At 52.8% G+C, this 27,994-nt stretch overlaps 1 protein-coding gene across 4 annotated transcripts in view; it reads left to right on the plus strand.

Annotated features, from left to right (window-relative positions):
• Dop1b (DOP1 leucine zipper like protein B) overlaps window positions 1-27,994 on the plus strand; it is a 90,270-nt gene that overhangs the window by 3,870 nt on the left and 58,406 nt on the right. For 3 of the 4 annotated variants that reach the window (XR_009587051.1, XM_060370762.1, XM_060370761.1), the window contains exons 3-7: window positions 15,958-16,139; window positions 16,992-17,162; window positions 22,722-22,911; window positions 24,500-24,598; window positions 25,257-25,380. Coding sequence is in view for 3 of the 4 variants with exons in the window: in XM_060370762.1 (XP_060226745.1) it covers window positions 15,958-16,139; window positions 16,992-17,162; window positions 22,722-22,911; window positions 24,500-24,598; window positions 25,257-25,380 (766 nt within the window). In the remaining variant the exon portion in view is untranslated. Of the gene's footprint in view, window positions 1-15,356; window positions 15,837-15,957; window positions 16,140-16,991; window positions 17,163-22,721; window positions 22,912-24,499; window positions 24,599-25,256; window positions 25,381-27,994 lie in introns of those variants that run through there. The other variant, XM_060370763.1, reaches the window with a different exon arrangement.

Genomic DNA, 27,994 nt, shown 5'->3' on the forward strand with positions numbered 1-27,994 from the left:
AGGTTTCTCTGGGTAGCCCTGATGGAACTCACTCTGTAGACCAGCCTCTAAGTGCTGGGACTAAAGGTGTGTCCCAGCACAGCTGGCTGGGAGTGGTCTTTTCCCTTAAGTCTGTGTACTGATAGAATTTAAAATTGTCAGCCCAGTTATTCAAAGACTATTCTTTGTCTTTCAATGGGGATTTTTCTGTTTCCTTTGTGCTGTGCTTTTGGGGCCCTTTCATTGCTGACTGGAAACTTCTAGAAGAACAGAAAGCACAATAATTGTGTGGGGGGGATGATGTGTGTGTCTGTGTATGTGTGTGAGGGGGATGCCGTGTGTGTATATGTTTGGATGTGGAGATCAGATGGAGCTCCAGCTGCCTCTGTATGACCTTCCTGACCTGCCCAAAGGGAAGCCTCGGCAGGGACTCCTCGGTGTTCAGTGACCGCTTGGTGCACAGTAGCCAGCTGCTGGGTGTGAAGAGGTTCCTCCCAGGCTCTCCGGCCAACACTTGGGTTTGGAACATGAGTGTCAGGTGGGAGGTGGAGGATCTTCTCTACAGAGGTCAGGGAACTCGAGCAAACCCCGCTGAGGAGAGGGACTGCCTCTTTCCCAGGTAGACGGTAGCATGTGTGAAGAATGGACATGGCGCTGGGCACACTGCCTGGGCAGCGGTTGTGTCCCCCTGTACCCATCTCAACACCCTCAGTCTGAGGCCAGAAAGCAGTCTCCAGAGTGCTTGCCTGGCATGCCTAAGGCCCTGCTCTCAGGCCCAGCATGGGTGGGGCAGCAGCTCAGCGTGGCAGATGGCTTGGTGAGATAGGAGGTTGCTGCTCATTGGCCAGGAAACTCCTGGTCTCCTGCAAGGCACATTTACGTGGAACTGTCACAGGCTGGTGTTCAACAGGACAGACAAACGTCTATTCCCGAGCTCTGTGTTTAGATAGGATACAGGAGCCTGAGGTTCTGTGGTCGGCATCCCCAGCCGAGGATGCTGAGAGGAGGGAGGAAGGTCACACTCAGGAGGTCTCAGTGGAGGCCGAGTCCTGCTGGATGCTCAGCCTGGCTTAGCTGCTGTCTAAGAGCATTCGGTGGAGAAGGAACCAGGGGCTGAAGGCAGCCCAAAGCACAGGAGCAGTGCAAAGCCAGCCGGAGCTAGCATGCAGCTCCAGAACAAACAGAAGCCCCAAACTAAAGACAGAAAAGATCAAACTAAAGACAAAAGAACACTGTGATTTTTTTTTTTTTTTTTTCACAAGACAGGGTTTCTCTGTGTAGCCTTGGCTGTCCCAGAACTCATTGAGCAGCCCAGGCTGGCCTCAAACTCAGAGATCCATCTGCCTCTGCCTCTTGGGTGCGCCATCACTGCCCTGCTTCAGTATGTTTTTTTTTTAAATATTTATTTATTTTTATGTATATGAGTGCTCTATATGCCTGTACACCAGCATGCCAGAAGAGGGCATCAGATCACATTTTAGATGGTTGTGTCCTGGGAATTGAACTTGGGACCTCTGAAAGAGCAAGACAGTCCTCTTAATGCTGAGCCATCTCTCCAGCCCCCAGTATGCTTTATTTTTTTTTTAATTGCAGGAAAAAGCAATAGTGTTCATTATATCTATCTTTAAAAAAAGGTTTATTTTTAAAGTGTGTGTGTGTGTGTGTGTGTGTGTGTGTGTGTGTGTGTATTGGGGGCTGTGTGCACTTGAAGGTAGGTGGCTGCAGAGGCCAGAGCAGCAGATCCTCTTGTAGCTGAAGTTTCAGGTCCCAGGAATCGAACTCCACAAAAGCAGCAAGTGCTTTGCACCCCAAGCCATCTCTCCAGTCCCTCTTTTGTGGGCTTTTAAGACAGTCTCTCATGTAGCCCAGGCTGGCTTTGAACTCACGGTACAGCTTAGGTTGGCCTTGACCCCGAATCCTCCTGCATCCCACTTTGTGCTGAGATTACAGGTGTATATCGCCAAATCTGGCTGGTTTTCCTTAATTGAAATAAAATACATGTTCTCCGTTAAAATGCATTAAAGTGTGCAGTGAGTGGGCTTTAGTGCATTTACAGTGACACACAGCCGTCCCCAGTATCTCATATCACAGAATGTCATCTTCCAGAAGGAAACCGAGCCTCCGAGCACTCTCTCCCCAGCAGGCTTTTACTCTGTCCAGGGCCCTTAGGCACAACTCAGATTACCAGTGTGCAGTCCTCTGTGTCTGGCTTATTTAGCATAGTCCAAGGCTCACCCATGTGTGGATACATTCTTGCCACATGCATCAGCCCTTGCCTTCTTTACAGGAGGCCAAATGCTAGCCTCTCCTGTGGGCAGACCACATGTTTATGTCTTTTGCCAGGTGTTTTGGTTGTTATGCTTATTTCTGTATTTTGTTGTTTCCTTCTTCTACGTTTATTTGCTTGTTTTGTATGCCTCTGTGTGGGTGAGTTCCTGCCAGTGTGAACACATCAGTGGACAACCCACGGAGTCAGTTGTCTTCTTCACCGCGTGAGTGTGATGTGTTGAAGTCAGGCTCAGGGGAAAGCATCCTCACTATGGAGTCATCTGGCAGCCCTCTTTTTCTTTTTCTTAGGGTGCGGGGTTGTGCCCAGGGCCTTCCTAGGCTAGGCAGGCACTCTGCCACTGAGCTACGTGCCCAGCCCCGGCCTGCAGCAGACGTTCTTACAGATGAAACCAACCATTGAGTCGTACGCAGCTGGGCTTCACTTACTCAAGGTCTGCCGGGCTGTTCTGACAGCTGTATTGCCTTTCATGACTCCGGCGGTGCCCCAGGGCTCCAGCTTCTCATCCTTTCTGATAGCGACTTTCTTCTTTCGTTTGTAACAATAGCCTTCCTACTGTATGTGAAGTTATAACCCATTGTGGCTTAAAAAAAACGTGTGTGTGCATGTTTGGGGCCATATGTATATCACAGGACATATGTAGAGGTCAGAGGACGAATAGAAGGACTCCATTTTTTCCTTTTACCATGTGAGTCCTGAGAATTAGTTCAGGTCACTAATTTGCATTCAAGCACCATTATTCATTGGCCATCTCTCTTGTCCCCTCAGAGGGACAAGGAGAGGGAGAGAGAGAGAGAGAGAGAGAGAGAGAGACAGAGAGTTTAAATGTGTATGAACATTTTGTAGGTGTCTTAGTGTTTTCTTGCTGTGAATAGACATCCTGACCTCGGCAAGTATAAGCTATACCAGATGAGCCGGTTAATATCAACTGTGAACTCGATGAGGCAAACTGTTGGTCATATCCGAGTGAGGGTTTCTAGACTGAGGTAACCAAGGAGGGAAGGCCCAGCGCAAACATGGCGGTTCCGTTCCCTGGGCTGAGGTCCCGGATGAGGAGAAAGCAAGCTGAGGACCACTGCTCATCTCCCTACACTTCCAAAGGGCCTGGGAGAAGCAAGGGGAGAGGGACAGCCCTGTCACGGCCTGCTTGTCCCACGGGCACGTCTGATCACCCTTCTTCAAGTGTTGTAGGCAGCAGAGTCAGAGGACCCTGCCAAGACCTGTGCTCAGGTGGAGCAGAGGAGACTTTCATGGTGTGTCCGTGTGCCGCACGGCTGGAGTTTATTAAGAAAGCATTTTAACATAGACTTCACCTGGGCATTAGGGGGAGAAAGAGACACCGAGGAAAAAGTCAGTTTGTACCCAAGAGCTGGTGAGCGCCTCAGGAGGAGTTGTGTTCAAGTGTCTTGGTGACAGCTGTGTACACTTTGGTGGCTTTTGAAGTTAGATGCATCCACAGGTTTCTGAGGAGCTGTTCTCTTTATTTTTCCTTTTAGGATATGGGATCTGAGGGTGGTTCCTGAGGTGTGTGGGACAGGATTTTGGGCTGATGAGACAACAATCACAGGAAGTCAAGGAATCCTAACTAGCAAAACACAGGAGTTGAGACAAGGATCATAACTGTGTTTGTGAGATTCTCAGAAAGTTGTGGGTTTTGTAGGGAAAAGGAGTAAGGTCAAGTACAAGGTTGTGTACAGTCTGACCACAGGCCTGGCACAATGCCCTTCTCACCTGGAGGTTTCTCTGCGGAAGAAGAAACCTGTTCCTCGGTAAACCACCTCCACAGCGGACTCAGTTGTGTCAAAATTCTCTGTTCAGCTGGCTCAAGACCTCAGCCAGGCTCTGTGGATCAGTTTGCATCTTAAAACAGAGCCAGGTGTGCTGGTGAAGGCCTGTAATCCCAGCAGCTGGGCGGTGGAGGCAAGAGACTCACTCAGCCCAGGCCTCCAGCTACGTAGTGTGTTTAAGGTTATCCCAGGCTACCGAAGACTGTACTAAATTTGCATGAATAGACCCATCCTCCTGCTCTGTCCTTTTTCACTCAGCAAAGCTATTCTGAAGGTCAACCAAGTTGCTGATACTGAGTGTGTTTTCCTTCCCTGCCCCTTTTTCTTTTTCCTCCTTCTGTCCTGTCTCATAAGGACCCCAGTGAGACTCTCTGAAATAGGTACTCGAATGCCTCCCTCTGTCCACAGGTGGTCCACTTGCAGGTTGGCCAGTGCTAGGACTTCACACTGCGATTAGTAGGCCTGACAGTGAAGTCCAGAAGTCACGGTTCAAAAGCTCCTTTCTCACGGATGCCTGGTTGGGTATTTTTCACCCACCAATAGAAGCCACAGTGTTATTTCTTCAGACCTTCTCACTGCCCAAGAGCCTCGTGGAGACGTTCGCCTTGTCGTGACCCTGGTCAAGCAGGGACCTTGGAAACATAGGGCAGGCACCACTGCTGTCTCCAGATAGCCTTCCTGATGACTGAGCCCCGCTGGAGAGCTCTGCACCCATTCCTTTAAGAATGGAGGGCACTGTGGGCGTCCCGCAAATGTGTGTGAGGATCCTCGAAGCATGCCGCAACTCTTCCTAGCTCTGACCAGCTGGCCCAGCACTCCTCACTCCTGCTACCTGGTCCCTGACAAGGCGGGTGATGTTGCCCCTCCCAGCTCTTCACCCCTAGCTCTCCATTGTGATAGCTCTGTTCAGAACTGTGGTTTTGGCTGCTCGCTAGCCACCTTCTAATGTTCTTCCCTGACAGGCCTGGTCCCAGTGTGTGGCAGCAGCTTCTGACTTCTGCTGTGTTGTGTCCAGCACTGGGGTTTAGATGACATCATGGCCATTACGGTAGACCACGGGGGGCCTTGCTGAGACTCTGAGGGCGTTGCTGACTCAGCTGCCTCGTGGGAGCCGCTCAAACATGACACAGCTGAGGTGTTTTCTGGGAAGAGCCTTCTGTCCACAAAGGAGTCTGTTAACACTTTTGAACAGTTCTTAACCAGAGCAGTCTATTTATTCTGTTCGGGTAAATGAATGTGTTTGTAGTTCATCCTTTCCAGTCTGCTGGAGGGATGGAAGTTGACCAAGTTCACACAGATAATTGAGTCTCCAGTGACCAGCAAGGACACCGCAGCAGTGTGTCATCCGGCAGAATGGTACTCAGGGTGCAGGAAGCAGTGAACTGTTCCATTGCTCTGTGGAAAACTCCAGCCCCAAGTCTCTCTCTGGAGAAAGTGTCATTAGTAGATGCTTAGGTTAGGTGAGGTCATCGGGTGGGCCCTTGTCTGATAGGAATGTGGCCTTGAAAGAAGCAAAAAAGGTTCTAGGCGTCCGGTAAAGACACAGCCAGGAGGAGACCTGAGTCGCCTGTCCTTGGTCATGGCCCTGGTTCTGTGAGGTAAGTGTCCTGTTTCCAGCACACAGTATGCAGTGATCCGTACAGGCAGCTGAGGAAAGGGGCGAAGTTAGCGCTGGCCGCTTTTCAATCCAGACAACGGTTCAGACACAAACCAACCCCCACGCTGGTATTTGAGCCTGATATAGCTGTCCTCCTCAGGGGCCACGCCCCCAGCCAGGCCTTCTCCACACACAGTAACCAGAACACAGTCATGCAAAGCCACTGAGACTCAGCCGCAGAGCCCCCTTCCAGCCCCACACACTGAGGTGTGATGGGTTTGACACGTGCGATGCCGGAGATTGTGACTGTGACCTCTGGAAGTTCCCTCTTGGTATTTCATGTCCACATCATCAAACAGCTGCTGCCCTCCTTTCTGTCACTCTGGATCAGTTTGCATCTTAAAACGTTTTCCGTAAACAGAGCCAGGTGTGCTGGTGAAGGCCTGTGATCCCAGCAGCTGGGCGGTGGAGGCAAGAGACGCACGCAGCCCAGGCCTCCATCTACGTAGTGTGTCTAAGGTTATCCCAGGCTACCGAAGACTGTGCTAAATTTGCATGAATACACCCATCCTCCTGCTCTGCCCTTTTTCACTCAGCAAAGCTATTCTGAAGGTCAACCAAGTTGCTGATACTGATAACTCACTCACCCTGTACTGCTGAGCCAGCACCACTCAGTTTGTGGATCCATTCCTTGTAATGGACCATTGCGTTCCTTCCAGTGGGCGTGTGTTTTCATTTTTTTTAATGACATATTTGTATGTTCATGTGAGGATCCCCTGGCACTGGAGTCACAAACAGTTGTGAGCTGCCATGTGGGTGCTGGGACTTGAACCTGGCTCTGCTGGAAAGGCAGCCAGTGCTCTTAACCACTGAGCCATCTCTCCAGCCTATGTTTTAATTTTTTTTTTTCAGGACAGGGTCCAGGATATCCTGCACCAGGCTGGCCTTGAACTCACAAAGATCTATCTGCTTCTGCTTCCCTGAGTGCTGAGATTACAGGTGTGCACCACCTCCATGCCCAGCTGTGTTTTGTGCGTGCGTGTGTATGCAGGCACATGTCCCGGTGATTGTGTAGAAGCCGGAAGCGGAGCTGGGAGCACTTTGAGTTACAGGCTTGTTAACCAGGGTGCTGGGCTCCGGACCCTGTTCCTCAGGATTGCACAGCAAATGCTCCTAACTCCTGAGCCTCCGCTCTGGCCCCCAGCATGATGCTCTGCTGTCCACCCTGCCATGACTGGGACCGCAGCCCTTCTGGTTGTCAGCAGTTGCTGTGGGCAGACATAACCACTGTTCATAGGGAAAGGAGAAGTTGGTTGTGATGTGCATTTCCCACACGGCAGACAATTACAGTGTTAGCCTGGGTCGGTGTGAATTTAGTGCCATGACATAAAACGCAAAGGTGGGTGTAAGAGCCGTCAAGAGCCTTCGGCGCTGTGTCTCGTAACAAGTCACTGGAGTCGGGGAGCGCCCTGAGGTAAATCGTGATGTGATCGTCTAGTTACCAGCTTAGGTGGCCTTCAAGTCTTCCAGGAGAGTGTAGACATGAGAACTGAGAGACAGACAGACAAATTGACAGTCCTTCACAGCTCTCAGTATTGCATGTGTGTGCTATGCACGGAAGTGCACATGCCTGCAGAGCGGTTGTCAGATCCCTGGAGCTGAAGTCACCAGCAGTGGGGAGCGGCCCGACATGGATGCTGGGCACAAACAGAACAAGCTCCCAGCCACTGGGGACCTGGCCAGCCCCAGTTAAGAAGTGGTAATGGCACATATTCCTTCCATGCACAGTTTCCAGGCACACCAAAAACTGTCCCCTGGCTGAGCGGATGGCCCACCAGGCCGGAGGGGGAGAGCAGGTAGGTGATGTCATCAGGCAGGTCCTGGCACACGGTGATTCCATATTCCATTGGCGTTTCTCACTGTCTCCTCAAGAACCAGTCTGTCCATAGCGACTGTGTGTGTCATTTCCTCAGCTGGAGAGATGGCGCAGCAGTTATCATATTCAGAGAGCGGAAATTCAGTTCCCAGCACCCACACCAGATAGCTCACAGCTGCCCAGAACTCCAACTCCAGGGTAACACCTACAGCCACACGCATGTGCCCACACTTAGACATGCACACATTATGTTTTAAAATAAGCCCTTAAGAGTGTGTGTCCAACATGAGTGATGCATAAAGCTTTCCCTCTGCGGGTGACGGGTCCCTTCTTACTGGTGCTGGAGTGACCCCAGCTAGATGCCTGGTGTGTTGGAAGGCAGTCTGCATGGGCTGCTGTGGAAGGCAGGAGCATGAGCATGGTGTGCGAGCAGCTGGGCTCAATTCAGATTCCTCCCCTCTGAGTGTGAGGTGGGTGTGTGCCACCCAACAGCCAGCCCCTTTCTTGTTAAGAAGACCCCTGCTATGTGGAGAGGTCATGTGGGCATGTGTTCTGAGGTAGCCTGAGAGAGACCCCTGCTGTGTGGAGAGGTCATGTGGGCATGTGTTCTGAGGTAGCCTGAGAAAGACCCCTGCTATGTAGAAGGTCACGTGGGCGTGTGTTCTGAGGTAGCCTGAGAGAGACCCCTGCTCTGAAGAGAGGTCACGTGAGTGGGTGTTCTGAGGTAGCCCAAGGCCTAATGTCCAAGCTCTCAGATACTGTCCTCATGACTCATTTTCCATGGCAGGGATTACTTTGGGTGTGGCCTTGTGACTTCTTGGACCCCCAGAAGTGGCAGGAAGGCTGCAGGCTGGCTTCGGAAAGGGATTTCCTCTGCTACAAACGCATAAAGGCAGCAAGCACTTACTGTGTGGCTGTTTTGTTCCGTTGAGAGTGGGCTGTTTTGTTGCTAAGCCCGGGCAGACATCCTAGCTTTTGACAGGAAAACTCGGGGTAAGAGTGAGCTCGGCCCTGTGCATGGCCACTCAAGAAGCGTGTGTTGATGTCCTCTGCATAAGGGTTGGAATCCTGCTCCTCCTCATGGAGTGCCTCAGCCATCACCATGGCATCCAGGTGGTGCTCTGTGCGCCTCACAGTATTTGCTAGCGTCCTGGCCTCTTGTCCGCGACCTGCTGCCATAGCCTCTCTCCGCCTCCACCCCCAGCTGGAAAGCGTCATGTCTCCAGACAGTCCTGAATGTCTCCCAGGGCAGCAGTGCCCTAGACCTTCAGTTTTATAGATTATGTTTTCTTTATTAAAACTTCCTGGTTGGATAGTCTGTGTCCACATGCCCAGACGTGTCCCAGCCAAGTTCCTCATTTAAGCTCGCCCGCTCCATGGGCCTGTGTAGACATCTTTGACATTGTCAGTAAATGTGTTTGTGTGCCTTTAAAGGATACAGAATGGGGCTGAGGGCAGAGCTCAGCTTGCCTAGTATATGCCAGGCCAGGTTCAGCCCCACAGTCTTGCCAAAGGGGAACCAATGAAGGAATGGGCTTTTCTGGGAGTGTAGCTCATGGGTAGAACCTTTGCCTAGACTGTCAGAGGTCCTGGGTTCAAACCCCACAATAAGAAATTAAGACAAGTAAGTCTTCCTGTGCCTCAAGAAAATAAAAAGGTGCACAGTGCCTCTTGCCAATCCCTGGCCTTTTGTCCTCACTGAGTGGCAGCTGGCTGGCAGCCTGGTGGGCTGGACGGATCAGGGCTTTTCCTGAGTCCCTGGAGGCTAAGCTCAGAACCCGTTGTGTTTCTGAGGAGCCATGTTGGTCAGTGCTCAGTATGCCAACCTTGGTGGCCTGCTCTTAGTCCTGAATGGCTCGGGACAAGTTTCAGAGACAGCAGAGCCTGTCCCGTCTGACGTCTGCTCTGTGGCAAGCTCCTCCGTGTGCTGGTACAGCCTGTTCCCACCGGACCCCTGATCCTCTGCAGCCAGCTTGTCTCTGATCCAGGCAAGCAAACAGCATAGAGAGGGAGACCAGGAAAGGATGGAACCAGACCGGAGCTGCTGACATCAGGACAGCATGTGGGAGAACTGTGACCTCCGCTCCGGGCTGGGACTCTGCATTTACATCCCTTGGTATTCTTGCCTCCTGTTTGGCTGCTGGCCACAAGACTTGCCCATTGTGGAGCCGGCACGCACTTCAGAACCCAACGGCATTTGTTTTATTGATGTGGGGGGGGGGTGGTCCAGTCATTGTTACAGCACGTGTGTGGAGGAGAGGTCACAGGTTTTGAACTGGACTCCTCAGGCTGGTTGGCAGAAGCCTTTCTCTAGCAGCTCGGCTGTCTCCCAGGCCCGCTCCAGAGCCTTGTGTGCATGTAGGGAGCTGAGTGGCTTGAGCCAAGGTCTGTGGCTTTTCCCATCTGCCTTCCCGGTCCCATCCTTTCTGGTGGAACTGAGATGCCCAGCCCATGCCTGTATGGTCACTTCTACACCTGTACGCTCTTGGCACTGAGATGGGTGACTGCCTCTGTGAGCCCCCACGCTCCCGGGCTCACACACAGCTGGCAGCAGGTCTCAACAGAGCGGCTGGGGAAGGCAGCCCTGGTTGCACAGCACTGGGCGTGTAGGTCTGAGGACCTGCATTGAGACCTCAGAACCCGTGTAAAATGGTACGTGCCTGCGATCCCAGGACTGAGGCGGCTCGCTGGCCAGCCTGTCTGGCTGTAATCTGTGAGTTCCAAGTTCAGTGAGAGGCCTCTTTCCAGCAGATGGAAGGTGATGGAGGGTCGCAGGGAGAGCTCGTCTCACAAGTGATGAAAGTTTCCTGTCCCGTGTTATCACAACCAAGCGAATGAACACTCGCGTGCTTTATGACCTTGTTACTCATGATGCATGTGTGTGTGTCCCATGCTTTCATGTGTGCATGAGTGTTATAATGTCTCTGTAAGGTGTGTACATGTATGATATGGTCATGATGTCACTGTAGTACATGCTGGTATGTGTGTGTAGAGTCTGTGCATATATAGAGGGTACCCGTGTATGCATGTACATGTGCAGAGCTGTGTATATGCATGTGTAGGTTGTATGTCCATGTATGCATGCGTGCACACTAAGTGTTGAGGTGCTGGTGAAGTGGGATGGATGCTCTGTGTGTCTCAGCTCCCCTCAGGGTTTAACGTACATGGCCAGCCGGTGAGTAGGCGGGGCAGCATGTTTTCTGTGTGAGAAAACAGCCTTGGGGCACTCAGGTGGCATGTGACACCGTGGCAGGCAGTGATAAGGAGAGCCAGACTCGGGACACTCAGGTGGCATGTTACGGTCTGGTGGGCAGTGGGAAGGGGAGCTGGACTCGGACCCCACCCTGGAGCGTATCCTCCCTGACAGCGCACTCTGGCTGAGGAAAAGTGTTTTCTCTGCGCCCGACTCTGACATGCTTGGTCACTGGGCCTGGCTGTGTCAGTCAGCCCCACCAGCTCCCGTCAGCACCTTTGTGTTCACCACCCCCTTAGCAGCTCAGAAAGCCCTAGCTGATGTTACCTAGAACCAGTCCCCCTGGTCTTGAACTCATGGCGGTCCTCCTGCTTCTGCCTTGACAATGCTGGGATTATAGGCCTGAGTCACTGCAGCTGACTTAAAGTGTTTGTGTGTGTGTGTGTGTGTGTATGTGTATGTGTGTCTATCTGTCTGAGACAGGTACAGCCCTGGCTGTCCTGGAGCTTGCTCTGGAGACCATGCTGGCCTCGGACTTGGGGATCTGGTTGTCTCCGCCTCGGACTGCCGCTGGCTTAGATTTAAAAAGAAGATGTTGGCTTCCTCACTTCTCTGTCCTTGAGAGGAACAGTTGAATTAACTGTTATTGGTCCTCTCCGGCAGCTTTCCCAAGTGGGGGTGACGGTGGTGGTGTCGGAAGCGCACCCCGAGCTGTCTTATCCTGGGCAGAGGTCACCGACAGAATGTGGCGTGCCTGTTCAGCCCATGCCCTTTTGAGAAGGAAGCTTCTTGTTTGAGGTGTCACTTCCTGGTGATCCCAGCCGGCCTCACTGCTTACCTGTGGGGTCCTAGTTCCTGGGGAGCCCAGGGCCCTGTATCTCCTGTTGAGTCTCTTGCACCACCTCCCCAAGTCACTGCCATCCGTGTCAGGTGAGGCGAGACACTTGGCGCTGTTGCTCTGGCTGGCCTCACTGTGGGAAGCCCTGGCCAACGTGTTATTGCTCAATCTCTGCTCTCCTCCCATGTGGAGCAAAGGGCCGGTGTCCCCTGGCCAGCATGTGAGCGAGTGCTGAGGCTGTGATTGGCCAGCCTGCCCCGCTCTCACCGCCTTGTCGCTGCACTGGGCATCCTGTAAAGGTGGCAGGCGCCCAGGGCAGGCGCTGCGCTGCAGTGGCTGGTGTGTGTCCTGGTGTGGTGAGAGGCGCATGTTCAGCTGACTTGTTTACATTTCCTGCACACAGCATGTGGCCCGCTGCAGTAAGTGCTTTCCCCTGCAGGGGCTCTCTGCGCTGTGCCTCCTGGGAACCCCTGTGTGCATGCGTGCATGTGTATGCACGGTGTGTTTGTAGCATATACACACATGTGGAAGTGTGTCCACAGAGATCAGAGGGAGTCACAGTCTCGCACGCCTGGAGCTGAGCTGATGGCCAGCAAGCCAAGGTGTCCTACACCCCACTTCATACCCACCGGGGCTGGGGCTGTGTGACCACATCCAGCTTCACGTGTCAATTTGGGGCTTAAGGTCTGGTCTCAGGTCCTCGTGGGGACACGTTTCCCCACTGAGCTCATGGGCCTCTCTTCCAGACCCAGCCGAGCCTTGGAGAAGACCAGGCAGTCAGGCCAGGTCCTGTTGGTGGACACAGGGAGGTCCTTCTTGGCTTCTGGCCATGGAACCAGGCTATAATGCCACACTTACATTTTATTCTTGTCTTATTATTTATTATTTTGGGGACTGAGGCTCCAGCCCAGGCCTTCTGCACACCAAGCAGACAGAATACTACTTAGGGACAAGACGGTCGTGTCCCTGTTATTTTGTTTTAAGGTAAGCCTGCTGCACCTATGGATGTAAACAGGTCAGGAATAGTGTAATCATATCCTAATTGTAGTTTCAGAATTATATAGTTCCTGAGAAAAATAAGCAAGGGTGAATTGTTTCTGCTTAATCAGTTTTTTCTTTTCTGTGGCACTGACTGAAAATGATTTTGAAACTGTTTTCCCTTCCCCACTCATCTACTTCCCTGAGTTTATACTGTATGCATAGACTGTTTCTCATGAACTGTGTGTGTCAGGTGTACAGGCCAGTGTCCTGAAGATAAACCCCACTGTGTCCTGCTCCGCTGTGGCCTGCTCCACTGTGGCCTGCCCAGCTGTGGCCTGCTCAGCTGTGGCCTGCTCAGCTGTGGCCTGCTCAGCTGTGGCCTGCTCTGTAGTATTTGCTAAGCCTTCCTCTCTGGGACACTGGTTCCACAGTGGCATTCGGATATGGGCTGGGAAGAGTGGCAGAGAGGAGGGGTCCTCCCCACCTGAGCCAGGATGCTGTTGGTGTGGGGGATGAGAATGGCGGTGAGGGCTGGGAAAAGTGGCTGGCACTTTGCACATGGTGCCGAGTTAGCTCAGAGAAGAGTCTCTGGGACTGTGCGTGTGGGTGGGAGGTCGCCTCATCTGCCCTCCGGAGCTGCAAGAGGGGAGCTGAGAGGCTGGGATCCCTTTGTAATACCACATACTTGATCTCAGTTTTCTCAGCCAGGCTGGATGGGTCGTGAGGTCAGACACCCCTGCAGAGGTGACAGTTGCTAGCTAGTCATGTGATGTATGTGTAGACGCTAGGGTCAAAAATAACTGTTCTGAAGGAAGGTGGGTCATGGCCCCCACTTCCCCTGTTGCCATGAGATGCAGGGCTGTTTCCCTTTAACCTGGCGTAACATGTCACAGTGTGGGATTTGCCACTCTGACCTTTCTTTCCTGAGAAACGTGATTGATTGCTGCGTCACCCAGGTGTCTCTCAGATCCTCGGGAAATGGAGGCCGAGAGCTGTGTGTTTGAGACCAGCTCTCAGCCGCACAGCACAACCTGCTGCCTGCTCAGGATCTTCCACTTTCAGATCACTGTTGCACAGTAGAGAAGTCAGCAGTTTAGGCCTTTCGATACGGTGTCTTCAGCCTGCGTCAGTCAGCCCTCAAGGAGCCGAGGCTGCCAGCACGCGTAGCTGAGCCCTCCCTCAGCGCACACAGCTGAGCCCTCCTGAGACGTGTAAGCAGTAGAAGCCACGTTACCGTTTTCATGGTGTGCTGCTACAACTGTCCTCTTACACTGTCGGCTTGTTTCTTTGTTTTTGTTTTTCAAGACAGGGCTTCTCTGTGTAGACCTGGCTGTCCTAAACTCACTTTGTAGACCAGGCTGGCCTCAAACTCACAGCTGTCTGCTTGCCTCTGCCTCCCCGAGTGCTGATATTGCAAGCGTGTGATACCACGCCCAGCAGCTTTATTTATTTATTTATTTTTCAGACAGGTTTTCTATGTGTATGTAGCCCTGGCTGTCCTGGAACTCACTCTGTGGACCAGGCTGGCCTCTATCTCAGAGCTCTCCCCGCCTCTGGTTCCTGGGTGTGCCAAAAGGCTTTGTGTCAGTGTTTTATAGTCTAATTTGTAGGGTGATTGTTACCTGGGTCATAAGCTCCCCAGGCTTGGTTGCTGCAGCGTGGCCTCAGGCACCCATGGCATGGCCTTGGACCTCCACGGCATGGCCTCGGGCTTCTGTGGTGGTCTTAGATCTCTGTGGAGAACCCTGTGAGAAGAGGGAAGGGAAGGTTGGCAGCAGACAGGCCCCCAGGCCTGGAGGTTCCTTGGTGAGGTTCGTTCCTCTGTCAGCTGGCAGTTTTCCGGGGCATGGCTGGGGGTGGCTTCCTCCCAGCCGTAGATTGTGACCGAAAGGTGGAAGTAAGCCAGAAGAGCTTCAGGTGGGCCTCAAAGCTTCTGCCACACGGTTGTGTGGACCGTACTGGCTTGAGCATACCCCACGGCCACCTGTTGTGTGCACGGGTTGGTGAAGCCCAGTTGCCTGTGTGTGCAGAGCATCCTTGGTGAAACCACACACAGCAGTCCCGAGAGTAGCTGATCACGCTGGAGACTTGTGTGGACGTGAAGAGAAACCTGTGTTGTCAGGAACAGCTCCTACAGTGAGGAGCAAGTGTGTTACCATTCTGTTTAGCCATTTGGCACACTACAGAAGTAAATGTTTTTGTTCGTTCTTTTAAAAAATGGAGAACATTGATCTTTTGCCTCTATACAAATACACACACACACGCCCAAATAAAGAAAAAGAAATTGAAAGTGGAAATGGGGTGGGCCAGGCAGCTGCTGGGGCCTTTGAGTGGCCCTCAGAAAACCTGGAGTTCCCCTGTGTGCACTCAGTACAGATGTGTTTGCGCCAGTAACCGGGGTGTGTCGGCTTTGTCAGGCGGTGCTGCAGCTCAGAGGCCCGGGCAGTCCCGGCTGTGGTGCTCCGCCCCCGCGGTGCTCCGCCCCCGCGGTGCTCCGCCCCCGCGATGCTCCGCCCCCGCGATGCTCTGCCCGTGCTCACTCAGCACCAGAAGAGCAGCTTTCTTGTCATCAGTACCCAGGGCCTTGCACACCCTGAGCCGTGTCCCAGCTTGACAAGCTGCGGTCTGAAGAAGGGTTCTGTGTGCTGCCTGCCTGGGGGTGCTGCTTGCCTGGGGGTGCTGCCTGCCTGGGGGTGCTGCTTGCCTGGGGGTGCTGCTTGCCTGGGGGTGCTGCGTGCTTGGGGGTGCTGCTTGCTTGGGGGAGCTGCTTGCCTGGGGGTGCTGCCTGCTTGGGGGTGCTGCTTGCTTGGGGGTGCTGCCTGCCTGGGGGTGCTGCTTGCTTGGGGGTGCTGCCTGCTTGGGGGTGCTGCTGCTGCACAGCTCGGTGGAGCGGCAGTGTGTTTCTTCTAAGTTCCCAGCACAGCCCCTAGTTGGTAAAGAGGTCCGAAACCACTGTCCCCCAAGTGTGAGCCCCACCCAAAGCTGCATGGCAGAGCTGAAGAACATGGGGTAACAGAGATCTCTCTGCTCCCTGAGCGGACAGCCAGGGTGTCTGTGCCCACAGCAGTCCCTCGTGGGGAGAGGGTGTTGTCTGTGCTGGTTACAGCCAGCGTTCCTTCATCTCTGTGGCTCTGCCGCCCTCCTGGGACAGAGGTACACACAGCCCTTGTTTATCTGAGGGTGCCACCATGTCACCAGGAAGCTGTCTGCCTCCTTTCTGGCATTGGCAGGGCCTTCACAGCCACTTGACGCCAAAGAGCCTGGCCTGTGAGTCCCTGGAGGCTCCACACATGTCCAGGTGACCAACCCCTCTCTGTCCGACCGTCCATCAGGCCGTGTGTGTCTCCTGGCATCCACAGGGTTGCTTTGCTCTGTGAGCAGCCCAGCCACTCTCTCACCTGCCTCTCCTTGTCTCCCAGGCCCTGCAGAGCAACCTGAAGTACTCCCTGCTCCCACGGCGGCTCCTGATCAGCAAGAGGCTAGCGCAGTGCCTGCATCCCGCCCTACCCAGCGGAGTGCACCTGAAAGCCCTGGAAACCTATGAGATCATCTTCAAGATTGTGGGGACCAGATGGCTGGCCAAGGACTTGTTCCTGTACAGGTACAGCTGCTTCCTACCCCAGTGCTCTCACACCAGGACCCAGGGTTCCAGTCACAGTGGAAGTGACAAGCAGGGGACGGGGCAGCTTGCCTAGCTTGCAGAGGCCCTGGGCACCCTCCTAGCACTGCCAGGGGTGGTGGTGCCTGCTTGAAATCCCAGCCAGAATACAATGAAGGCAGAAAGAGCAGAAGCTTCAGTCACTCTTAGCTACATTCTACTGCTAAAATGTTTAAGGGAAAATGGCAAACAGAATATGCATGGGGGAGAAAAACCCAGCAGTGGGTCATCAGGCCAGCACCAGGAAATAGGTCAGCTTCAGAAAACCTGCATCAGCCAGGCGGTCCACTGCACCCCTTTAACTCCAGGACTCAAGAGGCAGAAGCAGGTGTATCCCATGAGTTCAAGTCCAGGCTGGTCTACAAAGTGAGTTCCAGGACAGCCAGGGCTACACAGAGAAACCCTATCTTGAAAAACTAAAAAACTAAAACAAAACAAACTACAACAAATGCCTACATCCAGGCTCCATGTGTGTTATGTATAAGGAGAACCTGAATGTATACATAGCTTAGTAGCCTGCTTTTTACATAATGGTGTCATGTGACCAACTCATCTCAAACGTGCATCTGTCACCACTTAAATGTTCTGATTGCTCTTTAAAATTCCCATCTGGGGCTGGAGAGATGGCTCAGAGGTTAAGAGCACTGGCTGTTCTTCCAGAGGACCTGAGTTCAATTCCCAGCACCACATGGTGGCTCATAACCATCTATAGTGAGATCTGGTGCCCTTCTCTGCCAGCTGGTCCATGGAAGCTGTGACAAGATGTCTCCCCCACCCTTCTTGTCTTTCTCAAAGCTGTGGCTTGTTTCCGCTCCTGGCCTATGCTGCCATGTCTGTTCGGCCCGTGCTGCTCGGCCTGTATGAGAAGTACTTCCTCCCGCTGCAGAAGCTGCTCCTGCCCAGTCTCCAGGCCTTCCTCGTGGGCCTGCTGCCAGGCCTGGAAGAGGGCTCAGAGATCTATGACAGGTTGGTGGACATTGTGCTGGCTCTACCTGTCTGGGTCTGGGGTCTCCTACTTCACTGTAAGAAAGGAACGGCTGCACGCTTGGGGCAGAGCTGGAGGCAGAGGAGGCGGGGCTTGTTCACATTTCTCTGTGCTGGCCATTTGACAAGTTGAGTCCCGAAGCTGTTCACACTGGGGAAGTAAGAGACTAGAGACAGTTTTTCTTTTCTTTTATTTGTTGACACAAGGATCTTGCTACATCATGTAGCCAAACTGGTGGCAGCAATCCCCCTGCCTCAGTCTCTGACTCCCAAGTGCTAGGATCCCAGGCATATGCCAGCAAATCCAACCAGAGCAGAGCGTCTTCACAGCCTTCAGCAGGAAGGTGTGTGGCCATGGAAACCATTGCATATGCACAAAGCCTTTAATTGAATTTTTTTCATTTTGGGGGCATTATAAAGAGTTCCCATCCACATTGACTGTTCTGAGCAATGTTACTGGGTTAGCCAGTGGTGACAGGGCCGTGTAATGCCGCCAACTGTGTGTATGCATGCCCCTGTGTGCTGGCATGTGCTCCTCTGGCCTCCCCGGTCCCAGGCCTTGGCCGTATCACCCTCGCACACATTGGGCAGTGCCTGTGCCCTGTGTGGAGTCAGGAAGTCAGTCCCGGCTGCACTTGTATTGTCTAAGCTCCAGAGACGCGGGGAAGCAGAGCAGTTTGGAGTGTCTCAGCCAGGACGGTGGCCAGGCTGCGTGTGCATGTGTACTGGGAATGGACAGACCTGGCGAGAGGCTTGCATGTGGGCCACTCCAAGCTGTACATAGCTCAGCCCTCAGTTTCCCACCACTGTAGCCACGTCTGTGGAGGAAGAGTGGGGCTTGTTGCCACACATGGTGACTACCACGTGGTGAGGTTTGGGAGTGTGTGGACTTAGTAGTCATGACATAGTATAGCAGCAGGGCCATTACCAGACTTCCTGCAAGTTCTGGTGCATTCAGGCTCTGATGACAGTGTGTGTGTGCGTGCATGCGCGCTCATAAGCGTCTGTGATATGAGTTATTTGAGTTTTTACATTCTCTGGCAGATTAACACAAAGGACTTTTGCCATCTTTCAAATCTGTGTAACTCACACTAGAAACATGTTAAAAGTTGGAGTGTTTTTGTTTGCTCTTTTGATCGATAAGTGAGTTTGTTTGAACAGTTGTTAATGTTTAATATTAGTGGTTTTCCCCCCTTACACTGAGATATCTTGACGTTGAACCAAGAGCTGGGTAGCTGCATGAATGGATTTAGTTGTCACTGGAAGCCGAGCCAGTGTGTCAGACTGGTGATCAGCTTCGCAGGGTGGATGCCGTCAAGGTTCATGTAATCCCTGGGTATGTGTGACACAGGCATGGTGAGTGAGCGGGCCCTGGGGATGGTCTTATGCTGTTTGTTTTAGTCTGAGCCCTTAGGAATAGAGCAGAATGCCCCCGTAGTAATTCTTGTGCACACACAGAAGAGGAAGCCAGGGTCACAGCGGGTGTGCGAGGAGATGCTGCGAAGGGCGTCGCCTCACCCAGCTGTGAGGATGAGTAACTCACTGCTTTCCTGTAGGCGGGCACTGTTCCCCGTTGGTGCTTCTCAGTGAACACAAACAAACAGCACTCTTGGCCGGTGTGTGATGGTGCCGTCATTCTGGCTTTCTACCTCTTTGAAGCCAGCTAATTTGCTATTTCTGCCCCAGTGTCATACACCTGTGCTTTGCTCACTAAGAAATCAAGTTTAGAAGGAGAAAATGCTCACCAAACTCCTTTCCGGGAGAAGAGGGAGGTGGGCGCTGTTGGGAAGCACGACCTTGAGGTCAGGTGTAGTGACACACGCCGTGACTCCAGCACTGGAGGGGCCAAGGGAGGACCAGCCAGGATTACACAGCAACTTCCAGGCCAGCTTTGGCTGTGTGTGACCAGACCCTGCCTCAGAATCCATTGGGAGGGCACAAAAAAAAGGAAGAGGGGAGGAGGCATGACTTACTAGAAATGACCATTTAAATCGGCAGCTCTGAGTACACACAGGCAACCCCAGGATTCAGGAGGTAGAGGCAGGAGGATCACCCTGAGTTTGAAGGTAGCGCAGACTGGACTGCGTAGTGAGACTTGTCTCGGCAACAGTAGCAACCCAATCCGCATTCTTCCCCTAGGGAGATGCCTCCAGGGTGCGCTTGGCAGGACCCAGGACGGTCTCTGGTTGGGGTGGGCTGGCTGCTGGTGTCTAGTTGCTGGAGGCCTACGGTGCTGCAGGCATCCTGGGGCCCTAAGCGCCTCCGGACAAAGCGCCAGTCCCAGGCCAGCAGTGTCAGGTCGGGAGCCCAGGTTCATCTGTGTTGGCGACTGTTGTCTGTGGCTCCCTGCTGGACCCATGATGGTCTCGGTGGCCTCTGCGCCCCAGTGGCCGCAGTTGCGCCTGCACGCAGTCGGGACCACTGATTGACTCCCTGGCGGTAGCCTGTGCGTGTTTGTTTGTGCTGTGTGTTTACACCACGCTATGCCTCCCGTCTGTCCATTGGGCAAACAGCCGCAGAGCCAAGGTTGTGAGAAGCTTGGGGCTTGTGGTTGCCGGCCCCAGGCGGGCCACCCACTTGCTTCACGTTCACTTGATGGAGCTTGTGTCTGCAGAAGGCAGAGTGGCAGCTGCCAGGGAAAATGGAGCCAACATGGATGTAGGGTGTGTGGAGGTGATGGCTGCTGTCAGTTGATTTTGAATTAAAAGTGTAGGGCTCTGGGTGGACATGGTAGCCCGTGTCTTAAAAACTGGCACTCAGGGGCAAATGCAGGTGGAGGCTCTGAATTGAGGGCAGCCTGATCTACATAGTAAGTTCCAGGACAGTGAAGACTACACAGAGAAACCCTGTCTCTGGGGGGAAAAAAAGTTTAAGGCTCTGGATTATAAACTCTGTACTCAGTTGTTCTCTAAGTATTAGAAAGGGATCAGTAGCTGAGTTTTGCCAGGCATGGTGGCACACGCCTTTAATCCCAGAACTGTGGAGGCAGAGGTAGATGGGATCTCTGAGTTTGAGGCCAGGCTGGTCTATGGAGTGAGTTCCAGGACAGTCAGGCTACACAGAGAAACCCTGTCACATAAAAACAAGAGAGAAGGATATGGGAGCTGAAGAGGTGGCTCAGAGGTTAGGAGCACTGGCTGCTCTTCCAGAGGTCCTGAGTTCAATTCCCAGCAACCATATGCTGGCTCACAACCATCTATAATGAGATCTGGTCTACAGGCAGAACACTGTATACATAATAAATAAACAAACAAATAAATAAACTTTAAAAAAAAGAGAGAGAGAAGGATAACCTGTCTCACAACCCCCTCCCCTAAAATAGGTGCATTTCCTGGGTTTTTGTGGAACCGTCCCGAGTGGAAGCTGTGCAGCACAGCGGCCTGTGGTTTGTGCATCGGGGATGGTCTGTTGTGAACAGAAGGGCACGGTGACCTGTGAGTTCTCGTGCTCACAGAGCGTTTTATCTAGTCAGGGCAAGGAATCACTAAAGTAACCCCTTGGGAAGCAGTCCGTTCCTCACACAGGAGCCTCCGTTGCCCGAGCAGAGGCTGCCCCGAAGGACTGTATCCCAGGCACACCGCAGCTCCTCTGACCTTGTAACGAAGCTGCGGGATGCTGCCTGAGCCAAAGCTCTTGCTACAGTTTTCAGAGCCGAGCAAAGCCACGTTCTGTATGCTTGGTCAGCTTTTAGTAGAAGATCAATCAATACCTTCAGCCACAAAACCATTCTGTGTGCTTCCCCTGAAGCCTTGGCTTGACTTACACCTTCTCATCCTGGCTTTTCTAAGATCCAGTATCCTTTCCTGCAAGTATTTTAAGAGACAAGGCTAAGGCTTTGGGTCATTTAAAACTTTCATTAAGCCTTTTATTCTTCGGCAGCTTCATCTATTTACGTAATGAAGTTTAATCTTTCTCGTGCCCTCTGACCCCCTCAGCCCTGAAGACACTGTTCCAGCACTGCTCCCAGCCTCTGGCTTCTACGGCCTCTCCTCGCCCTGAGCCTCAGGGGAGGAGGGTGGCACAGGGCGGGACTCTGTGCCCACACTCTGCAGGCATTATTCTCTGGCCTTGGTCAGCTGTGAGCTCTGTACCAAGTACACAGACTCATTTTTAAGGAGAACAAAATCAGTTTTTAATATATAAACAGTTTAAATTTGAAGCAAGTATTTTTTTTTTCCTTTCCTTTTATTTGTTTTTGAAATCATAAGTGAGCTGAATTGGGGTGGTTGGTGTGGGGCCATCTTCATGGTGCCCGCTCCCCTGGTGCTCGGACCATGAAGGAGTGGGAGCACTTGTGGGGAGGCCCAGCACCGTGGCCTGTTCCCACTCTGTCGCCTGGCGCTGAGTTTTTAGGTAGACACTCCCATTCCACTTGCGCAACGTCTCTGGGGGCAGAGACTCAGCTCTGTCTGGTGGCCAAGTGTGGGTCCCTGCTGAGGTCAGGCCTGTCCCAGATCCCTAGCCAGGATTTGAACACAGCCGGGCTAAGCCGAGAACCCTATGCTCTGTTCTTCTCTCTGAGCTGGCCCCGGCCTTCCTTCCTCCCAACTTCTTTGCAGGAGCGAAAGGTGGGAAGTCAGCTCCATCAGGAGGTGACCTCTCCGCAAGTCGCCGGCAGGCCTCTCACCAGCCTCACACAGAGCCTGGCTTTGGCATCCATGGAAAAACAGGCTGACGCGCTGGCAGTGGCGCTTGGCACGGACCGCTGACTGTGTCACAGGGAGATTACGTGACGAGGTGTGGCAGGCCTGCTGGCTGACACCTGTGGTTCCCAGCACTCAGGAGGCTGAGGCAGGTGTCTGGCCAGCAGTGCCTGATGTGCTGAGTCCAATACCCAGGACCCAAATGGGGGAGATGAGAGACGGACTCTGTAGATTGTCCTCTGACCTCCTTGTGCCTGCTGTGCATATGTGCACACACACATCCCTTACATACAAGCACATACTACACACACACACACACACACACACACACACACACACTAATTAAGTGGGGCTCTAATTGTGTGGGGCGGGAGGGATGGTCGGCAGTGCTTTAAGAGACCTGAGTCTGGTTCGCACTTTGCATGTTGGGTGGCTTTCAACCTTCTGTGACTCCATCTCCAGGGCATCCGGTGCCCTCCTGTGGTCTCCACAGGCACCCACAAACACATGCACATACATACACACAGACAGGTAGACATAACTAAGTCTGTTAAAAGGGGACAGTGGCTCAGCAGGTAAAGGCACTTGCCAGCCGGCCCAGCCGCCTGCATCGCATCCCCAGAGCCTCAGCGATGGTCTGTGTGCAACTGGTCACACGTTGCATGCTGGGTAGGAAGCTGCACCTGTGGGTGACACACTTGTGTTAGCAAGTCTGGATTCAGCATGACAGCTGGTGGGTGGTGGGAAGGCCAGCAATGTAGGGATGACAGGAAGATGGAGTTTCGTGGCCAGGGTGAAGCCATGAGTGTCCTGCTCTGCCAGGGACAGGCCCTCAAGGGTAGTGCTCGTACTGGGCAGTGTGGCAGGAACCTGAATCCTTGTCATCTCTCACCCACAGAACCGACACGCTGCTCCTGAGACTGTCTCTGGTCGTGGGCCGGGAGGTGTTCTACGCTGCCCTATGGGGGAGCGCTCTGACCAGCCCCTCCATCCGCCTCCCTGCCTCCTTGTTTGTGGTGAACCACATCAGCAGGGACTGTCCGGGCAAGGAGCAGAAGTACATGCTGGGCACAGATCACCAGCTCACGGTAGGTGCCTAGTCCCCCTCCCCCAACACACCCCACCCCGGATGTAGGCGTAGCTCTCGCAGGGCTGTGGGTATGACTTCCAAGGGCCATGGGCATGGTTTCTCCAGAGATGTGGTCGTGGCTCCCTAGGGTGTGGTCGTGGCTTCTCCCTAGGGTGTGGTCGTGGCTTCTCAGTGATATGGGCATCACTTCTCCATCATGGAGAAGGAGAATGGAGACATTCCAGGACTGAATGTGTGTTTAATATTGGGCCCAGGGTGAGGGGTAGCTGCGCTGGACTCGTGTACTCAAGGTTGGCTTTTAATATTTTATTATTTGTGAGAGGTTGGGGGACAGACAGATATAGAAAGAAGGTGTTGGGGCCCTGGGAGCTGACCTGGGCACTGGGAACTAAACTCAGGCCCTGTCCTGCAGAAGAGCTGCACACAGTCTGCGCGTGGGGCCAGCTCTCCTGCCCTGGCAGTGCGGCTCCTCAGCAGCTCCCCAGAGCCCCTGCTGCACCTCTCCTCTTGTTTCCGCCCATGCCCTGAACCACCTTCTCCTCGTTCACCTTGAACCTGCCTCCTCCCCGCTCCAGTGTCCTGACGACTCTTGTCCCTCTTCCCTGCCCTTATACCCGACTGTCAGGGTCCCCGGCTTCCTTCTCTACGCCCCTCAAGGTAATCTGCCTTCCATGGCAGCTACAACCCTCCTCCTGAGTTCGGTAATGGGAGCATCCCAGGCCTTTACCCTTCCCCACCATGACCCTGTGCCTAATGGCATGCTGTGTGTCACCACCTGGGAGCGAACCCATACTGGGAATGGAAGGTCTCCAGATTAAATTCATGGCTTACAAAGTCGAGGGCTAGCAGGAATTGCAGAGGGTGGGTTGAGTTTTTCCACAGGGGCTTTTTGAGGATCACGTGGTAAAACTGCAGAGCCCCTCGCGTTGTGGTTGGTTATAGGAGATCCCTGCATACAAGTGTCTTCCTCTTTCCTGCCCATGGACGTGGCCTGTTCCCCTGCCATGTTTCCCTTGGGCCCGCAGTCCTCCCACTGGCTTCCTCCAGCACCCTCTGGCCTGCTCTTCATCAGTGGCTAAGAGATTGCTTTTGGGAGGTGAGCTGTGTTTACACCTGTCTTGGCTGCATGAAATGTAGCTCACACAGTCCCAATTCAGGAGCTTCCTGGTCTGCTCCTAGCTGATGGCTCACTGTTTTCTCCTCAGCCTCGGCAGCACCCCTCATAACCTTATCCTTCCCACAAGCCTTTGCGTGTGGTGCTCAGCCTCGGTGCACACACCGTCCTGTCTGTACACAGGACACTCAGTAGGTACTGCCTGGACCTGGGAGCCACTGGACCCCATGTCGTCCTTTAGTTTTACATGAGGTTTTGTGTGTTGGATCCCATGCAGCATCCCAGAGTTTAAGATCTTGAACTGACATGTAGTCCGGTCCCCTCAGCTCTCACATGAAGCCCTGTCCCCAGCCCTGACCTCCTGTGTGGCCTCGTCAAGACTCCCAGCCTCAGTTAGCGGTTTTTGTGCTGCAGAGTGTGGATGCCGGGTGCTGGGTGTCGTTGGAGCAAGTGCTGTGATTTGTCGTTTCAGGTGAAATCCCTGTGTGCATCCCTGTTAGACACCAATGTTCTTGTACAAAGAAACAATCTGGAAATCATTTTGTTCTTCTTCCCGCTTTATACCTGCCTGGTGAGTCTCGTTTGCCCCTCTGGGCATGTCCCTGAGCAGGCTCGTGTTTCCATGGTGCTTTGCTCAGGAAGGCTGCTCAGCTGCCCGGCAGTCTCTGCTCACCTCAGCGGGTCAGCAGCCTTGTTTTCATTCTGTGGGCGTTGGGTGACTTTCCCTGGGAAGAGGTGCACAAAAGTGTGCCAGGTAGGGCACCAACAAAACACTAGGGAGAGATGCCACCTAGGCCCAGCTTGGCAAGGCGACGGCTTTCTTGGGGTTATTAACAGGACTGTTGGGGACTCAGAGGCAGCCACAATATCATCACAGAAGGGCCTGTCCAGGCATTGCAGAGACAGCAACTCCCTGAGTCCCCTGTGAGACTCACGGAAGACAATTCTACTGCTTACATAATGTGGGAAAAGGCCTCATGAGTCTGATAACTTGAGGTTTCCTTAGCTCTCAGCACTCCAGTCTGTCCATCCAGGATGGAAGAGTCAGTTCTGAGCAACCAGCTACCCAGTCAGTCAGGATGACTGACTCCTTTGGGGAGCTACCTGGGGACAGCCAGCCTCTCAAAAGCTATCTTTTGGGGATGGATGGCTAAGCAGAGCCTCATGTCAGAAGTCAGAAGCCTACTTAGCATTCCCTTGAGGTGACGCTTTCTCCATCCTTCTGACAGGATCCCGATGAAAGAGCCATCCCCCTGCACAGACGCGACATCGTCCACATTCTCTCAGCTGCCACCCAGACCCTACTGAGACGGGACATGTCTCTCAATAGAAGACTCTACGCCTGGTTACTAGGTACTAAGCAGTTGGTGAGCACCAGGCTCTGGGCTGGTTTGTGGACTAAGAGTTCCCTTAGTTGTAGTGAGAATCTTGCAAGTTTGGTTTCTTTTAAAAACATGGAAGTATAAGAATATGTTTTCATTTTAGTCCTAGGTGTGGGGACATGGGGCTGCTTGGTATTGCTGACTGTGAATCATCTCGTGCTCTAGAAGAGGTGTGATTTTTGCCAGCTGCAGATAGTATCTGTGATTGTGTGATATTTGGAATTCTGGGAACTCTTCAGAAGAGGGTCTATAAATGCAAGAGCCCTGATAGGTGGTGTGTGTGGTTGCTGGTCATTGGGAGGGGAAATTTGCTGGTGGTCTCTGTTTGTTAAGTAGTGCAAGGAAGAAACAAGAAGAAAAACTAGAAATCCTGACAGCAAAGATCAGACTTATCCAAGGTACTCACCGCCCCAATCAACAGGAAGTATTCTAATGGTAACACCACCCCCTCTCCATTCCCACTTTGTCCAGGGATCTCTTTCCTTTTCCCGCTGTCCATTTTTTCTCTCTTATGTAGTGTTAGGGATTGAGAGGGTAGAAGAAAGGGGGAGGAGAAAGGTGGAGGAGAGAAGAACCCACAAAGTAGCAAGCACTGGCTGCACTCCGCGATGTTTCTGAATCGGGAATAGTGGAAGGACAGCAATGACTAACAGCCCTGGTCAGTTGAGGTTGGATTGCTGCAGGAGCTATGATTATCTGCTGTTTTTTGTTTTTTTGTTTTTTTTTTCTTTTAAAAAAGAAAAGTAAGTGAGGTTTTAAAATTCCAGCTGAGTTCCATTTTAAGAGTAATCTTAAATACCAGTAATCTGGTGTTAAATGGGATTCAATGAGAAGCCAGGTGTGATGGGACACTTGAATTAAGCAAAGGGTAAGGGGTGAAGCAGGAGGGTACTGAGGCGAGTGGGGTGGGGTTCCTGAGACAGGAGTTGGGATGGAGGCTGGAGAGTTGCAAGTTTAGGCTGCCTGAGCTGCATAGTAAGACCTAATCTTAAAATCAAATTAAAATAGGATGGGGGTGTGGCCTTGCAATAGGGGGCTTCCACAGCATGTAAAAAGCCCTAGTCCACAGTACAAAAAAAAAAAAAAAAGGAGGAGGCAGAAGCCTCTATGTGTTCCATGGAGAAGTTTCACAGGACGAGGGCACATGAGGAGGAAACCCCAGAGCACTGTGAAATCCACGTGAAGACAGGAGGGGGCTTGGGAAGGCATTTGCCTGACAAAAGTCACAAAATTCCTGCACTGCGTTTCTGTGTAGTGTTTGTGTGGACAACATGCAAACTTGCATGTGAGCTGTTGGCTGAGGCCTCGAAGGCTCCCAAAGACAGAGCTCAGGAAATCAGAGGGCTAACCAAGGGCGTTTTTAGGTATAAGTCTATATTTCTATATGTTTTGTTTAAGTGCTGTGGGTGGAATACAGGGAACACAGTGGCCACACCCCAGCCCCTCCACAGCCTTCCTTGACCTTCAGTGTGTGGATCCTGCCAGAGTCAGGGCAGCCACCCCAGCTTCCCTGTGACTGCTTCCCCCTCGCTGGAACGTGTGCAGAGGCCTTCATAAGGAAGCTTCTATGGGCTTAAGATGAGGAACTTCAGGCCGGTGGTGGAGCTCTGTTCTGTTCGTTTGTATCTCAGGCTGGCCCCGAATGTCCAGAGACCTTGTGCTTCTGATTCCCCTCCCCCACTTCCCAAGTGCTGCGACTGTGGCATCCACCACCAAGCCAGTCTGCACAGTACTGGGGATAAACGCATAAACCCCGGTTCTCTTTGGAGAGTTTTGATTGTTTTTGGTTGGTTGGTTGGTTTTTGGTTTTTTGAGACAGGGTTTCTCTGTGTAGCCCTGGCTGTCCTGAACACCCTTTGCAGATCCAGGCTGGCCATCAACCTGCCTCTGCTGCCCAAATGCTGGGATTAAAGGCATGCACCACCATTCCCAGCTAAAATTTTAGATTAAAAAAAAAGTGTTTGTGCATGGGTGTGTGCCTGTGCATGTGTGTGTGCGTGTGTGCTGTATTTGTACATGTCAGTGCGGTGACAGAGAACAGAAGAAGCTTCCAGGTTCCCTGGAGCTGGGTTACAGGCTCTTGTGAGCCTCCTAATGCGGGTGCTGGGAGCTGATCACGGGTCTCTGCCTTGCTCTTAACCACTGAGGCGTGTCTCCAGCCCCCTTTCAAGGATTTTAAAGAAAAGGACGATTTTGTGAGGAACTCATGTGTTAGAACATGGCATTCTGGTGGGGTGTTGATGCACTCCCTTCATCCTCCTCTCCCCTGTTCTCGGGAGACAGAGTCAAGCAGATGGCCACGTTCAAGGCCAGCCTCCTCTACAGCACAAGTTCAAGGATAGGCAGAGCTACACACACACACACATACTCACACACATACCTCATCTCAGGAAAAAAAAAAAAAAAGAGTGGGGGGAGAAGGAGGAGCCCACCTTGTGTGTCTAGAGAAAGCACCAGGCCTCACTTGACTGTGAGTGTGAACCTTGGTTTCTGCTTGTTCCCTGAAGATGGTCTTCCTCGCCCTGAAGATCTGACCCAGAGCCCAGAATAAGGGTGTATGGACAGCCAGGTGGGCGGTCTGCCTA

This window comes from Meriones unguiculatus, chromosome 17 (assembly GCF_030254825.1).
Source record: "Meriones unguiculatus strain TT.TT164.6M chromosome 17, Bangor_MerUng_6.1, whole genome shotgun sequence".
Classification (NCBI taxonomy): domain Eukaryota; kingdom Metazoa; phylum Chordata; class Mammalia; order Rodentia; family Muridae; genus Meriones; species Meriones unguiculatus.